This window comes from Myxocyprinus asiaticus, chromosome 8 (assembly GCF_019703515.2).
Source record: "Myxocyprinus asiaticus isolate MX2 ecotype Aquarium Trade chromosome 8, UBuf_Myxa_2, whole genome shotgun sequence".
Lineage (NCBI taxonomy): Eukaryota > Metazoa > Chordata > Actinopteri > Cypriniformes > Catostomidae > Myxocyprinus > Myxocyprinus asiaticus.
In genome coordinates this window covers 44,867,978-44,883,992 of record NC_059351.1, presented here as the reverse complement: position 1 = coordinate 44,883,992, position 16,015 = coordinate 44,867,978, and the positions used below count along the sequence as shown (strand labels likewise).

General features: G+C 39.1%; 1 protein-coding gene across 2 annotated transcripts in view; it reads right to left on the bottom strand.

The window, feature by feature from the left end:
- The window catches only part of LOC127445523 (guanine nucleotide exchange factor DBS-like), a 95,149-nt gene extending 82,147 nt beyond the window's left edge, over window positions 1–13,002 (bottom strand). The window contains exon 1 of one of the 2 annotated variants that reach the window (XM_051705666.1): window positions 12,738–13,002. In XM_051705666.1, coding sequence (XP_051561626.1) covers window positions 12,738–12,900 — 163 coding nt within the window. In that variant the 5' untranslated portion in view covers window positions 12,901–13,002. The remainder of the gene's footprint in view (window positions 1–12,737) is intronic. The other variant, XM_051705668.1, reaches the window with a different exon arrangement.
- Between the last annotated feature and the right edge of the window lie 3,013 nt (window positions 13,003–16,015).

Below are 16,015 nucleotides of genomic sequence, written 5' to 3'. Positions count from 1 at the left end.
CAGTTTCAGGCAATAAGCACAGCAGCATTTTCAAATGAGTTTCAAATCAAACACCGAACCACTGGACTCTCACGCCTGTTTACAGATATACATGTTTGTTTAGGGATGGTACATATACCAGCCAATGTTTGGCACTTGCCTGAATTTACATTTCTAATGATCTTAAAAGTCTTTTGAATTTTGATTTAAAGGCTTATGCTTAAATAGACCCATAACCACCCTCTTGATGTGAATAAATAAAGGTACAGTTCTAGTTTCAACATTATTTGTACTTCAGACCTTTTATTTTAATGGATAAAAAAAAAAAAAAAAAACTAGCTTTATACCATGTGACCCACATTTGGATTTCAATCAATGAATAAATATAACAGTTTATGCATGGAGCCACAATGAAAGCCCCATATCTCTGGGAACCATACAGGACCTTAAAGTTTGTTGTGAACCAGAATCTAGAAGGATATTAAGATACCTTTAATACTTTAGGAGTAATATGAACTACATCACTGTACAAATATTGATCTTTTTAGTTATCATAATTTAAAATGCAGAGTTAGAATAACTGCCCTGGACTGCGTCTCCCAAAAGCATCGCAATCTTGATTTGATCGAAGAGACCATTGGCGCTAATGGTCTCTACGATCTACTTAGCTTACGATGGTTTTGGGAAACACAGTCCTGGATTGATCTAGCTGAGATAACTCAATTAATCAAGTTTTTGTTGGCTGAACTTGTGAGAAGTTATTGAACTTTGAAAAACTATTCAGCTGAAATAAAAAATATAAGTCAAGAGAACTATGCACATCATACTCATGTATATCATTACTGTCTTACTCTTTTTTTTTTTTTTTTTTTTTTTTTTTACAGTTTATAATTGATGCTCTTGGTTGTAGTGTTTGTTGTCACTTTTAGTTATTTGTCATGTATAAATGTAAAGCTCATGTTTTGACTCAATATTGTGTGTGTGCGTTTAAAGAGTTGAGGCCCATGTGTGTCTCCTTGACAAGCTTTCGTCTAAATATGATAGAGGGATGAGACTTTGGCCACTGATCATCAACTGGCCATTTAAAATTAAATGGCAGTTTAATTTACCTCTGACAGTAAGATAGTTCTATAGCTATTCTATGGTTATCAATAACACTAAATGATAATGAGTAATAGATCTTCTATGTTCAGTTTGAACTGAATTAGAATGAAGTTGACTGAACTGAGAAAGTCAAGTTTACTTAAAGAGACATTAAGCTTGGGGCCTGGGTAGCTCAGTGATAAAAGACGCTGGCTACCACCCCTGGAGTTCGCTAGTTCGAATCCCAGGGCGTGCTGAGTGACTCCAGCCAGGTCTCCTAAGCAACCAAATTGGCCCGGTTGCTAGGGAGGGTAGAGTCACATGGGGTAGCCTCCTCGTGGTCGCTATAATGTGGTTCGTTCTCGGTGGGGCGCGTGGTGAGTTGAGCGTGGATGCCGCGGTGGATGGCATGAAGCCTCCACATGCGCTATGTCTCCGTGGCAACGCGCTCAACAAGCCACGTGATAAGATGCGTGGGTTGATGGTCTCAGACACGGAGGCAACTGGGATTCATCCTCCGCCACCCAGATTGAGGCGAATCACTACGCGACCACGAAGACTTAAAAGCGCGCTGGGAATTGGGCATTCCAAATTGGGTGAAAAAGGGGAAAAAATCAAAAAAAAAAAAAAAGATATTAAGTTCATTTTTTTAAATAGTTATAATGATTTAAATGAACTTCCTCTTTTGTTTAAACAAATTTCCCTCTTAAGTTGACAAACACTTTTTTTTCAAGAAGTTTCTTAAAGTTATAGTCATACCCATCACTCTGTACAAATAAAATAATGACCTGGCCACTTTTCTAAAGTTATTTATTTTATTTTTTTACCTGTATAAAAAAAAAAAAAAATCATTTAGAAAACAAATGTCACAAAATTCAATACTTTGGCTTTGATTATCTTTTTTCTTTCACATGATTTTATATTTTATTGAATCAAAAAACTTTTGAGCTGGGGACATCTGGGTGAGTTGACATGAAATGGCCAAATATAAATTGTGGTTATGAATGAAACTCTTGATAAAACTAATATTTTATTGAACTATTTATTATATTTTTAATGGATTCGTTAAAATAATGGATAATGAAAAAAGCAGCCAAGAAATGTCCAGCATACATGGGAACTCATGTAGAGAAGAGCCGAAGTGCTGTTCATTTCTTATGATTTTTTGTTTGCTCTTTTGATCTTTCCATACCACTAATGAAACAGCAAACAGACTTTAATAAGCCTGAAAAACAAAAGGTAGATTTAGAACAGGCACCTTAAAAGAAAACAAATATGTCCGAAGTCCCAGGAACACATAGAGACATGAATACCACCTCATCCGTGCTCCACAGGATATTACTATGAAAACACATCTGGTTTATTACAAAAACAAACAACAACAATAGCGGTACAAGAACATCCTGTGTAGCCTATGCAACTAAAAGGAGAGAGAGAAAATGTCCTTTTTATAATTAAGTAAAATCCCAAAGATGCTCAGTCATAAAATCAGGCATTTCCTTTGAATAAGATACTAAATTGTTAACCACTGGGAGTGTGCTTCTCTTTTTTAGTTTAACTATTTCTGTCTTGTATTCTTTGATTTTATTCTCTCCGGAAATTCTTTCCTACCAGTTGGACAATCTTCGGACATTAACCTACATCTCTGTCCATAATGTTCTCTGGCCTGTGGGGGGACGATGGATGTCTGGACAGGCAGTTAGCAGTAGCAGTTAGCTGTACTCTGGGGACATTCATGTCACCACACCCCCTTTATCATGCAGATTTAATCAGAACAGACACCCAAACAGAATCACAGTCTGTTTCACAGTCCTAGCTTCATTCCTGACCTATCAAGTTTATTGCAGGCAGCTAATGCAGTTTAAATATTGCAATTTTACCAAACATGTAGACTTGAGGGATTAGAGTTTTGTGGTCTTATTCGTCTATCCTTGTTGGGGCCAGATGTTCCAACAGTTATCATAAAATGTGAGAAATCGACATTGTGGGGACCTAACTTCATGAGGAAAATGTACAAATACCATAAAATATATAAATACCACATATACAGTATATACGTGTGTGTGTGTGTATATATATATATATATACACACACACACACACACACACACACATACACACACTAGATGATAAAACTACATTAAAGTTACAAGTGACAGCTAACACTTCGCAGACAAGAGGAAGAGAGTTTTGAATTGAGCAAATGCAGAAATGATGATTAGCAGCTGATTGTGGAAACTGTTTGCTAATCAAACATATGCAATTCTGCAAACAAAGACAATAGCAAAAGGAAACATCCTTCAATAATATCCTCTAAACTTATCACTCAACTGAAGATCAAATTACATTGGTGCATCTAAATACATTAATGAGACCGTCATAGTCTGTGAATGCCAGTCTCTGAAAATGGTAAAACCCATAGACACTTGGTTAAGTACACATGCAAAACAAAGTATTTCTGACTACATATGAACTCAGCAAGGGTAGAAGCCATGAGGAAACAGAGGCTGATGTCTCTAATACACCCTAACAGTAAAGACAAAGGAGGGCGGGTGATGGTCATAAGGCCAATGAAAAATGACATACAGTAAGATAATGGGGGCATTAAGCCCATATACGATCTGTGCATGCAGATTTCCACAGAATAATCACATATTTCTGCAGAAAACAAACACAATTTACAGAGTTGCATTAAATCAAAGGGAGTTCAAAGCGAACGTTCAGACAGAACACATTCTTAAGCTAAAAAAACCAGACACAGCGCAACGAACGAATATAACAATGTACACAGAGTCTAAAAAATGCAACGCTCTTTGTAGGAGATGCTGAAATTATGAGCAAACACTAGGAACATTTTCCAAAATCTTCCATAAAGGGAAATCCTTAAACAAAACTAGCTCATTTCAGCCAGACCACAAGCATATAGTATCCTCATCAGCATCATGAAACCAGACATGGGATCAAAGTGGCATTTCCCCTTAACTCAAGCTGAAATTTAACCGTCCTCTTTTCAGAGGACAAATCTCTCTAAATTAGATAAACACCATGTGTCAAGTCGGTTCATTTCAAAGCCAATATTAAAGAACATAAAACTGCTATGGTGAATGCTCCAATCTCTGAATGCTCTAAATACGTTTTTGAGTCTGCATTTGGATTGTGAATGCTGGCCTCTGGAAATATTAAAACCCACATAATGAGAGAGCACACAAACACTACACCGTTGGCTGTTTCTACAAAAAAAAGTATTGCTGAGTATACATGAACTCAGCAAGGGCAGACATTTATTCAAATCAAATAAATGTGAGCAAGTGGAGGATGATTGCATTAATACATTCTGATAGCAAAGCCAAAGGGGGAGACAGACATAAAGCCAAGATGTATCATAGGTAGCTAAATTTTGTTGTGCTGTACTTAAACGCTTTAAAGTCAATGACAAAAGCCACTCAGAACCCATTTTACTTCCATAATCATGTGCTTCCAAGTATACCAGGATTTTCAAAGAGAAAATAAAAACTTGTTTTTATCCACTGGTAATTTATTGGATCAAGAAAAGTGGGTGTTACATACCAGAATGGAGCCAGGTGATTGGAGGAGGGGTTGAAAGAGGCATTTCAGAGGCAGAGCAAGTTATTACATGGACAAAAATTTTTTATTTGGAATAATATGCACAATATATCATGCACAATATGACCAGGAACGTACATTATGAAATGTTGACTTTATACATTTTACAATATGGCTTAGTCCTAGTGTATAAGTACTGATTATCTATCATTGATGCATGTACAAAATAAATAAATAAAATCAGCTTTAACATGATCAGTCCATATACATGTATACAATTCTGCAGTGGTTGATGTAACAAAGTATGGTCTTGTATGCATGTAGCTTCAGCTCTCTGCTAAGCATTTCAGTCTGTTACTGCATTGCCTCTGCTCCCCTGAGGGATGACACCATAGCTTCAGTCTCTCTGGTGATCAGCAGTACTAATTAACACTTTTGCACGAAGCATATGAAGCCTGGGTGGCAGAAACAGCAAAACTCTACAACAACCACATGTTGGATGCTCAGAGCCAAAATGGCTTACTCTGTTTAACCTGTGTTGATTGACTTAATGTCAGTCTGCATAAAACAAGCAAGCTGATCCTAAAGAAACAAAGTGTAGATCAAACTTAGAGAGTGGTTTAAGATCAACCATGCGTTCTTAACTTTGTCCTCACAACACTATAAGTAAACCTCACCAGCCCCATATTCAAATAAAGACATGTTCTTGTATCCTCTTACCGCTTCAGTGATGCATGTGTGTCAGGAGAGTTTAGTCTTTCCTAGAATGTAAAATACACTGTAACTAGATTTTCATTTCCATAAGGAAATACCAATGTTTGTAAGGCAGCAAATTAATATATGTTGTAGGTAAACTTAAGTTTTAAGCTTTGGTTTTGTGTAAATGTAATGTCGCATAACAGCCACTTTGCCATTGTCATGACACTCAGCATGCGTCTTGTTATCATTTGGCTGCACACAAGAATCAACATATAGTCACTGTGCAGTAAAGGCAGCTATAAATTGTTAAATATATGCAAGAAAGACAAGATCAATATCAATTCAGTATGCAAATCGACGTAAGAAGACTAATCACAATTCAGTATGCAACTATTACGATGATGCCATCACTTTTGGTTATGTTTTGTCATTGGGAGGTTTTCAAACTTTAATCTGAAATGAAATGAAAATGAAAGTTTACAAAAAGCAGAACAAATAGCACATCTAAGACAGAAACTACAGTGTATACAAAACAGAATTTGAATGGAGTTTATAGATTACCCCCCCTATTGTGTTGGGGTAAATTTGACCCACATTCGATTTTAAACTGCCTGAAACACTGGTTACTTATTTATAACTATTTATTTCTTCTTGAAATTGTGTGACTTTTTCTCTTTTAGGGTCCTGAACGTGCATGCAAATTTTCGACACACAGATGTGTTTTGCAAAGGCTGTTCAAAATGTGTAGCCTACGATGGTGTTACATGTTTTTATATGTTTAAAGTTAGCTGCACAGACACACACAAAAAAAACATATATTTGATGTTTTTTTTTGTTTTTGTTTTTGTTATGTCTGGTTCTCACTGCCCTGTGGGGGTAAAAGGGGCTTTCTCACACTTCTTTTCAGTGCTGCAACAGACTTTGTCAGAGAAAGATAGTAAAATGAGCTCCAAAAGCTTTACAACCAAAGATGTCCTTTCACAGATTTTGACCGTGAAACTCAAATAGGTGAAGAAACAGAGACATAGGATACTTCAGAGACAGAGGGAAATGTTGTCGGAGATCCCAATCCCCATATTTCCATGGATAAAGAGGTTTCAGAAACAGAGGATGCTTCAGAGAAAGAGGGCAATGTAGCTGAAAATTTAGAAGCTGAAAATTCAGCAGCTAAATTCTCCTTGGATGATTCAGAGGACGAGTCTGCCTTAGAATGATCAGATAGCAATAAAGGAACACAGCAATCATCAAGAAGTGTGGGACCATGGAAAATTAAAGATGCTAATATAGAATGGTCATCTACACCAAAACAAAGCCAAGGCAGACTGTCAGCCTCCAGTGTTATCAAAATGACTCCAGGCCCAACACAATTCGCTGTCACCTGAGTCCATGACATACAATCAGCTTTTGAAATGTAAATTAAGTTGATAGTTAAAGTTTGTGAAATATTCAATGAAATTATAACATGTTTAAAAAATAGTTGTTATACTTGGTTTATAGTCACAGCTTTTGACAATTAAAATGTTCAATAAAATACTAAAATGTAAAAAAAGAAAAAGTTAAACAGCTTAATTTTCATAAGTTCTCATATATTTAATTTTTGTTTAGTCTTTGGCAAGCTAAAATAACATTTTTCTGTTTTTACCTGATTCTTTGCTGCTTTTCATAGAGTTGATTTTTGGCAAATTGCATGGAAAACAATGTGGGTCAATTTGACCCCTAACACGAAGGGAGGACCTGTTTTTTTTTTAACACAATAGGATTCAGATTTAACAAATAGCGATTCAGGCTGAATTAATTGCAGAAGTATAATACTTTGGTTTAGGGGTTTAGAACAAACCCTAACCATACAACATGATCACACAGGAAGTCGATTTGTTGCTACCGAATGTTCCGTCGGTCTAATATTGACCCCATTCTGCTGAATTACTGACTAGCTGCATCTCCCATCAGACACCTTTGCATCAATTATAATGCGTTTACCTTTTCTTGTGGTGCGTAAACAGCCTCAGAGACACAGGTGCTAGACTACTCCCATTGAAACCAGGAAGTAATCGTGTTCACATAATCAATGATTGGGCTGATTCGAGGTTGCATTTTCTTTCTAAGATTACATTTTTACTGCACTCACGATTAGGTTTAGGGCGCCTACACACTAGAGTTAATGCTGCGTCAGAGAATGATGCGAATGCATTGATTTAAATGGGGATGGTGCATCGGAAGTACAGAGAGGGAAAATGCAAGGCTTTTCGATAGTGAAGCTCCATCATTTGACCAAACATTTTTATCTTTTAAAGTTAAGTAAACTTTTTCTCCCCAGTTTGGAATGTCCAATTCCCAAAGCGCTCTAAGTCCTCGTGGTGGCGTAGTGACTCAATCCGGGTGGCGGAGGATGAATCTCAGTTGCCTCCGCGTCTGAGACCATCAAGCCACACATCTTATCAAGTGGCTTGTTGAACACGTTACCGCAGAGACATAGCATGTGTGGAGGTTTCATGCTATTCTCCGTGATATCCACGCACAACTCACCACACGCCCCACCGAGAGCGAGAACCACATTATAGCGACCACGAGAAGGTTACCCCATGTGACTCTACCCTCCCTAGCAACCGGGCCAATTTGGTTGCTTAGGAGACCTGGCTGGAGTCACTCAGCACGTCCTGGATTCGAACTTGTGACTCCAGGGGTGGTAGTCAGCGTCTTTATTCGCTGAGCTACCCAGGCCCCAAAGTTTAAACCTTTGCGCCAACGCACTCTGGTGTAGGCATCTGTTGACCAATGGGAATCTCGGAGAGGTGGGACTAGTTGTGCTGTGAAATCGAAAAAAAACAAAACATGGCAGACAAACTCAAACATGCGGTGTATTCATTCCCTGTTCTCTATTATCTTTCTCTGTCAGACTACAAATATAGTAATTGTGGAAAGAGAAAGCCCGGAGAATGGGTTTCAATGTTTACTGGAACATTGTAAAAAAGATAAATATTAAATAGCCACCTCTATCTGTGACCACCTCTTCCCTCTGTGGTACACGCCTTCCAAACGGACCTTACGCACTCCCGTGCACCAAACGCTCCATCTGAACTTTCCCTAGTGTGTAAGCGCCCTTAGAGTTGGGGTTCGGGTAAGGGTGTATGGTTATAAAAACATGCATTCTTGTTGACTCATTTACTACTAAAAAAACAACTCACTTTACAACTCGCTTTTGGCGCCACTCTGTGGACATTTTACGCAGAAACTGGAGCTCACACATGCCCATACAGTCAACAACATTTCCAGCTTCGGCCAAGGAATTGGTTCGAATTTCAGTAAGCACTGACCGATTTCAGCTGAAGAAATTTTGACCTACTGTCACCAAATTGACAGTGAGATCAATCTAACTGAACAGATCTGTTGCTGAAGCTCAGGGCCAAAAAGTGTAAGGTTGCTGGTTCGAACCCCGCTAGGATTTTAATATACAGTCAGTTTGCCAAATCTGACAGGGTAGTATCACACAGCATGTAGATAACCACAACACATTACAGTACCAGATGACCACGAGAACAATACAAGAGCGGTGAAAAACAACAAGGCCCCAAACACACACGCACACTTCTTCTCAGCATGACACAAGAGGAACTTACAGATCAGCCCGTCACAGGAGACAGTAAACCTGTAGAAGCTCTCCACTTCCCCTAAAGGGATCTTCACCAAGCTCCTGCGGTTCTCCAGAGGCTGGAGATCCTCCCCATTCTCCTCCATCAACATCATTCCCTGATGCTCTGTTCACCTTCACCTCAGTCGCCTCCTTCACTCAAGCATCTCAAACCACACTAATGTATTTATCATTGTCACAGTCATTCTCCTTTTACTGTCACATCTTGTTTTTACTCACCCTTGCAAACAATCACTCCCTTTTCACACACTCAATATATCACTTTCTGGCTCTCCCTCTCTGAGTCTCTTCTCTGCCGTATCTCTCTCTCTTTCTCTCAGGTGTGAGTGCTGCAGTTTGGAACGTGACACTGTTGTTTTCAGTCACGCCCTCTCAAACGCAGGTAACGCCTCACAACAAAGCCGCTCTACACGCATATTTGTCGCCTGGCTCAACTTTGATCTGTCTGCATGAGGCAATATCAGATCCATCTGGCTTATCATCTGTTTTTTAGACAAATGAACAACATCTACCCAGCAGAGAAAAATAATTGCTTAGAAGTTGTTTTCTATTGCTCAGTACAATTGAGTATCAACTTTGACTCAGGTGTTTCACCTAAAATGCATTAGGAACAAATAAAAAAAGAATCAAATGAGACAATTGATCACATAGTGTAGAGTAACAGCTTTAAATTTTATGTGGATTGAATAAATCAGATAAATTGTTCTTGGGAGAATTTGATGAAAGCACCACAGGAAAAGGTTAACACATTTGAATTAATGCAAAGATGTCTTATTGGAAGTGGTTTTTAGCAGGTAGATATGAAGTTGTTAGGGTGTTCTGGGTGGTTGTTAGGTGGATCATTACTAGCCCAAGTCAAAAGAGCCTTCCCTCAAGTCTCTTTGATATGGCTCAGGTCCCTTCAACAATGAAAGTTTATTAGATTTTTTCAAGCTGGCTGATTTGAGGTATCATTCATGACAATAGCGCAAACCATGCGGAATGAGATACAATCCAAAGTTTAATACTTAAGCCTAATGATAGATAGCAGAAGATATTTGGTCACTCAGCACAAATTGGGGCATATAAACGTTTTTTTCTAATATTCAAAAGCATCTGCTCTGGATCAATAATAAAGACTTTGCACTTTTTATCTCAAAGCTTGTCTATAATTAGTCTAAACGATGTGAGCCACAAAACTGAATATCACAGATGAAGAAGTCCAAATTAAACTTGCATGCAAAGCATAGATGTAAAACAACACAGTGTGGCATCTCAAAGATGCTGGGAACTATTTCATACTACATACAAAGTAAGTCAAACATCAAAGTGCAAATACACACAGAGACTTAAGCAGCATCCTGTTAACAGCGAGAGATAGAAAGACAGAGAGGCTTAAGATCAGAGATTTACTCACATTTTAGGACTTCAGACATCTGCTCTCCAGAACAGATACTGCCGCAAGTTGTCTTTGTTTGTGCCTTGTTTTCGTGAGTGTGTGTATTCCCTAACCAGTCCACTGTATAAGGCAAAGAAATGCACTTGCTCAGCTTGTTATTGTTGTGTGTGTGTGTGTATATGTGTATTACTCTTAGAAGCTAAGATGAAATGTTATTTGCCATGTCTATTTGTCTCTCGTGCTATGTGTTCCTTAAATATGCCAGTCTAGCTCTGTGCTGAGATGCACTGGTTTACTGTGAAACCAAAACTTTAGCATAAAATGTCTGAGAGTGAGAGAGAGAGAGAGGATGTATGTCAGTGTGATCTGGGCACAAGGCCATCCACATGCATCTCAGTGATGAGAGAGATCCCACGAGGAAACCACCTTTCAACTTCTCTAACACACACACACACGCACACACACACACACACACATACTATGTTTTTATATCATTGTTGGGACTCTCCATATACTTCCATGCATTTTTTGGATTTTTAACGATAATTTCTATCCCCTAACCCAAACTCTACCCCTAAACCTAACCCTCACAGAAACCTTTTTGCATTTTTACATTTTCAAAAAAACATAATTTAGTATGTTTAATAAGCCATTTCCCTTGTGGGGACTGCTGGCTGGTCCCCACAATGTAGATGATCTCAGGTTTTACTATACTTGTAGGGACATTTGGTCCCCACAATGTAGTATAAACATGTACACACACACACACACACACACACACACATACACACACACACACACACACACACACACACACACACACACATATCTCTACTTATTATGGCCCCCAAAGTATTTGGACACTTAAACCACACTTAAAAATTTCATAACCAAATATAAAATAAAGTGGCATCTGCAAACAAATGATCTGAAATGAAACTTCACTTATCTGAGCCTTTTTTGAAATTACATTTAACCAACTGACTCTAAGGTCATTTTTAATGGATGTAGGAAGTAATTTCCCTTCAAGTTTACACAGGTGTCCTATGTCCAACACGTCTTCATTTTGAACAATTTACCTTTTTTTGCATTTGAATCCCAATAAACCTCTTTTTATGAAATTATCTGCTTAAAAAGTGTGCTTGTGCTATAGTTCTTTAAATTGAATGCCACTTGGTTTGATATTTTGTTATCTAATGCAATGACATTAATTTTAGAGCTGGGAGTTGATTCCAAAAATAACTGATTCTTCGGTTTCGAGGCGTTGGGAATCGTCGACTCCTTAGAGTGGACTACGCCAAAGACTTTCTAGCAAGTCAGTCCACCGTCGGCCATCTTTGGAACCCTCTTGGGAGGCTATTTCCAGTCATGACAGAGCAGCTCCTATCTACTTGAATGGGGGAGCACCGAAATCTCAAAAATGGTTGGTCAAGATTACGATCAAAATGCTGACGTATTTCAAATCAGCAGTACAATCTGACAGTCATAAATTGTGCTTCTTTACCTCAGATTATGCTAAAAAACAAAATTTTCCCAGCTTATATAGCTAATGCGCATGCTCATTCTCGAGTTGATTGACAGGCAATGTCTATATCTAAAAGGTGATTGGCTCTTTTACCTGTTAGGTGGGACTTCCTTTCTACATCTGTAGACCGTTGGGCACTAGAGCTTCATGGTTGGGCATTCCAATTTCTCCCATTCGTTTTAATAGAAGTGGCCCTATTTAGTCTCTGCTAAATAGTCTCTGACTACGCTCAGGGGAATCAATTCAACGTGACCTTTTGTCATTCAAAGTACTATTAATCATAAATTGTGTGAAGTATGCTTTATATTGCCATGTTTATTGTAAAATTTCACCTCCCATTTTCTTTAAGAATAGGGAAAATTCCATGTGTCCACACTAATACGTTTTCATTCGAAAACTCAATTTTTAGTTTCTTAACATCACCATTTTCCAAAGTATATGGTAATGGAGAGCGTTTTCAAAAGTCTCCATTTTCGGTGGAGGAAAACAAAGTTATAGTGTGGATGAGATGCATGTTTTCAAATGGAAATATATGAGTGTGGAGTGTGGACGTGGCCTGAGTCTGGAATCGACACTTCGACTCTGAAAATCTGAAATCTGAATTGTTGTTGATTACAAAATTTTGGAATCGAGCAGCACTAATTCATACATTTTTAAGTGTGTGACTTAAGATTTAAAATACTGTTTAGCACCACTGTAACAAAGACATTTCCTTATACACGAATGACTCATAAATCAACAGAGATAGTCAGAAATTTCTATTCTGTTCCCTCAGCAAAACATAACCAACTGACAGCAACTAAACTGCAAACACTCTCTCCCTCTTTCTCACATATAACATTGATCTTCAGTTCTCTCACCATTCCAGTCCCTCCAGGAGCTCTTGCGGCTTGCGGTTGTGAAAGGAGAGAACGGGACTCCCTGTAAGACTGTAGCTGATAGGTTATAGAGAAGCTGGGTGAGCCGGGACAGGATCCGCTGTGGGGCATCCTGGCCCTCCCGAAGAAACTCATGCAGAGACATTTAAGCTGGAGCCCACACGTATCCAAATCAGTCCCAACCAGTCCCAGCTTGGCCTGACCTCACAGAACCAGCCCAAAACCAATTTGGATTAATCCACATTCGGTCCAGACCGATGCTAAAGAGCTGCACAACAGTCTGAACCAAAAAAGACCATTGAAATGCCAACCCAGGATGATCTGATTCGAGAGATTGCTGGGAAGACTACAGCAGCCCAGCACTGGTCTCAGAGGGCTTCTTTGCTCAGATGGGACCCCTGGAGAGACATTGGATGCAATGCTGCATGCAGACACATCTTGTCTCTCCTGTTTGTTCAGAAACAGTGCCGGCATTCACGCAAGCGTGCAAAAAACACACGCATATTCTTGCAGAGGAGAGGAGAGGAGAAGGGAAGAGTGAAGGAGAGGGGAGGGAGAGTTTTAGCACAAATCCCCTTCTGCTCTGCTAATTACACACACACACACACACACACACACACACACACACACAATCTAAACACTAATCTCTAGCATTCTTGTGCGCCACTTAGGGGCCAAACTGACTAACTTTCTCTAAACAGAAACAAGAGATAAATAAATAAATATTAACCTGTTTCTTTAGAAATCATTAAGTTACACTTGCATTAACAGAATCCCCTGAGTTTAATGTGATTTAATGACATAAAACACAGGTACTATATGCAACATATGCTGAAACAGTTCTTTAATCCCAAACAGATGTCTGAGATTTACACACTTTCTTTAGATATGTGGTGAGAGAGTAGTTGACCTTCCAATCATTGATAAAGAGATAAAGGTGAATGTGTGCGTGTGCATGACATGTTGAGGAGTTTGACGCAGAGAGAGGAAGAGCAGGATAAGCCATCTTAGTGCTGACCACCTGTACACTACTCGCCGTCACCTATATTCATCCAGATAGATCAGAGCACTGTCTGCAGTGATACACCAACATGATCACACGGGAAGTCAACATGTTGCTACCGTACTGAATGTTCCAGTAACCTGAAATCTACCTCATTCTAGTGGTTCCAATTTCAGTAAGCATAGGTCGATTTCAGATGAAGAACTTTCGAACTACTGTAGTAGAATTCACAGTGAGATCAGTGTGGAAGTAATACATGATACTTACTATTACTTTAACTATCCTTCTTTATGTGGCTTTGGTTTTGCATGTACGTGGACCATCACAGTTTAAGTAAAGCATAATCCTCTTATCACAGGACTCCATTGTTATGAAACTATTAACAATATACATGTTAATTGATCCACAGAATCTTGCAGAGGCAAACATCACTTTTATTATTTCTCATACTTAGGGTTAGAAACGTTCTACCTCAGCTGGTGGATGATAAAATGGGTTAAAAAAAAACAAACAGAATTTCATAGAGACTTGGGGTGGGCTCTTTTGCCTTGCGCCAACATGTAACCAACTAGCAACACCCTAGCAACACACTAAAAAATATTAAGAACACCTTAGTGCAAATTCGAATCCAGGGCGTGCTGAGTGACTCCAGCCAGGTCTCCTAAGCAACCAAATTGGCCCAGTTGCTAGGGAGCAGTGGCGATTTCTCAGGGCCAGCAAAACCTTCTCTGCTGGCCTAACATACCAAATAAATAAATATTTTTCATCCTTTCAGTCTCAATCACCTTTTTGCCTATATATTTTTAATCACTTCTACTCTTAATTAATCTAAAAACAAATAGAGAAAAACGAAAAGTTTATCCAGTCAGAATTTATTCCTTGATGCTTACAAGCAAAATGTGACAACTGTTTCACAAATCGCATGCCCGAAGCCAAGCTTGTTAGCAGAAGCAGTGCATGAGTCTGAGCTCCACCCCCTCAGGCCTTCAGAATTTCCACAGAATCCCTCAACAGTGCAAATGAATCAGCAACTAAAGTCAGACTGTCATATTCATCAGCCAATCAGATTGATTTATTTGTTTGTTCTTGGTGGGTGTGATCTTTAGGATATGTCCCAGCCTTCTAGCTGGCCTTGACTGACGCAATCACGCTTTAAGTGATGTACGTAATTCAAGAGTGAAAAGCGTGAGATCTTACTGACCAGTCGGCTGTCATCACTGCTGGTATTGCCGTTGAGAAAGAGATCCTTATGGATTTAAAAACACAAGATGTTCTGCATGACTGTGTGATTGCTTAATTTATTAAACAGGAAAGGAGGACTGATTTTCACTTCAAGTAAATTGGTAAGTGCTTTTTGCATTGTTATAGCAACATCAGGAGTTTTCTAAGTGTAAATTAGGCTGTTTGAGCATTCAGTGTCGGATCAAGTTTTGAAAGGTAGTGCTATGTTCCATTCAACTTGGAAAGTTGGATTTTACAACTTCCTACTAGGAAATGTGCAATGGAATGCATCTTGAAGTCAGAATTACAACTTGTAAGCTCGTGCAGAAATTCTCCACTCCTCTCCACTCCTTTTCCAGGTATTATAGACCTCCTTGGTAGATTCATATGAAAAACTATGATTTTGGAATGTCTGTTCGTGTGACCTTCATTTCACAAACAGTCATGCTGCAGTTAAAATTAGGCTTGCTTGAAAATTAAGTGTCGTTTCAAGTTCTGGCTTTCGTGCTTGGACGTGTTTTAAAATGTCAATTGGTATTATTAGTTAGCTGCGACATAATGTATGATGCCCGAAGGCATAGGGTGTCTTAATCATTGTGAAACTGTGGCATGAATCACACTGAAGGCCTAGACTTTATATGCACGGAACGCCACTGCTAGGGAGGGTAGAGTCACATGGGGTAACCTCCTCATAGTTGCTATAATGTGGTTCGCTCTCAGTGGGGCACATGGTGAGTTGTAGCGTGAAGCCTCCACACGCGCTATGTCTCCGTGGTAACGCGCTCAACAAGCCACGTGATAAGATGTGCGGACTGACGCTCTCAGATGCAGAGGCAACTGAGATTCATCCTCTGCCACCCGGATTGAGGCGAGTCACTACGCCACCACGAGGACTTAGAACGCATTGGGAATTCCAAATTGGGGAGAAAAAGAGGAGAGAAAAAAAAGAACACCTTAGCAGCTACTTAGAACACCCTAGCATCATGGTGGCGAGTTTTGCATGGGCAAGCACCACTTACAATTTGTTCAGAAAATG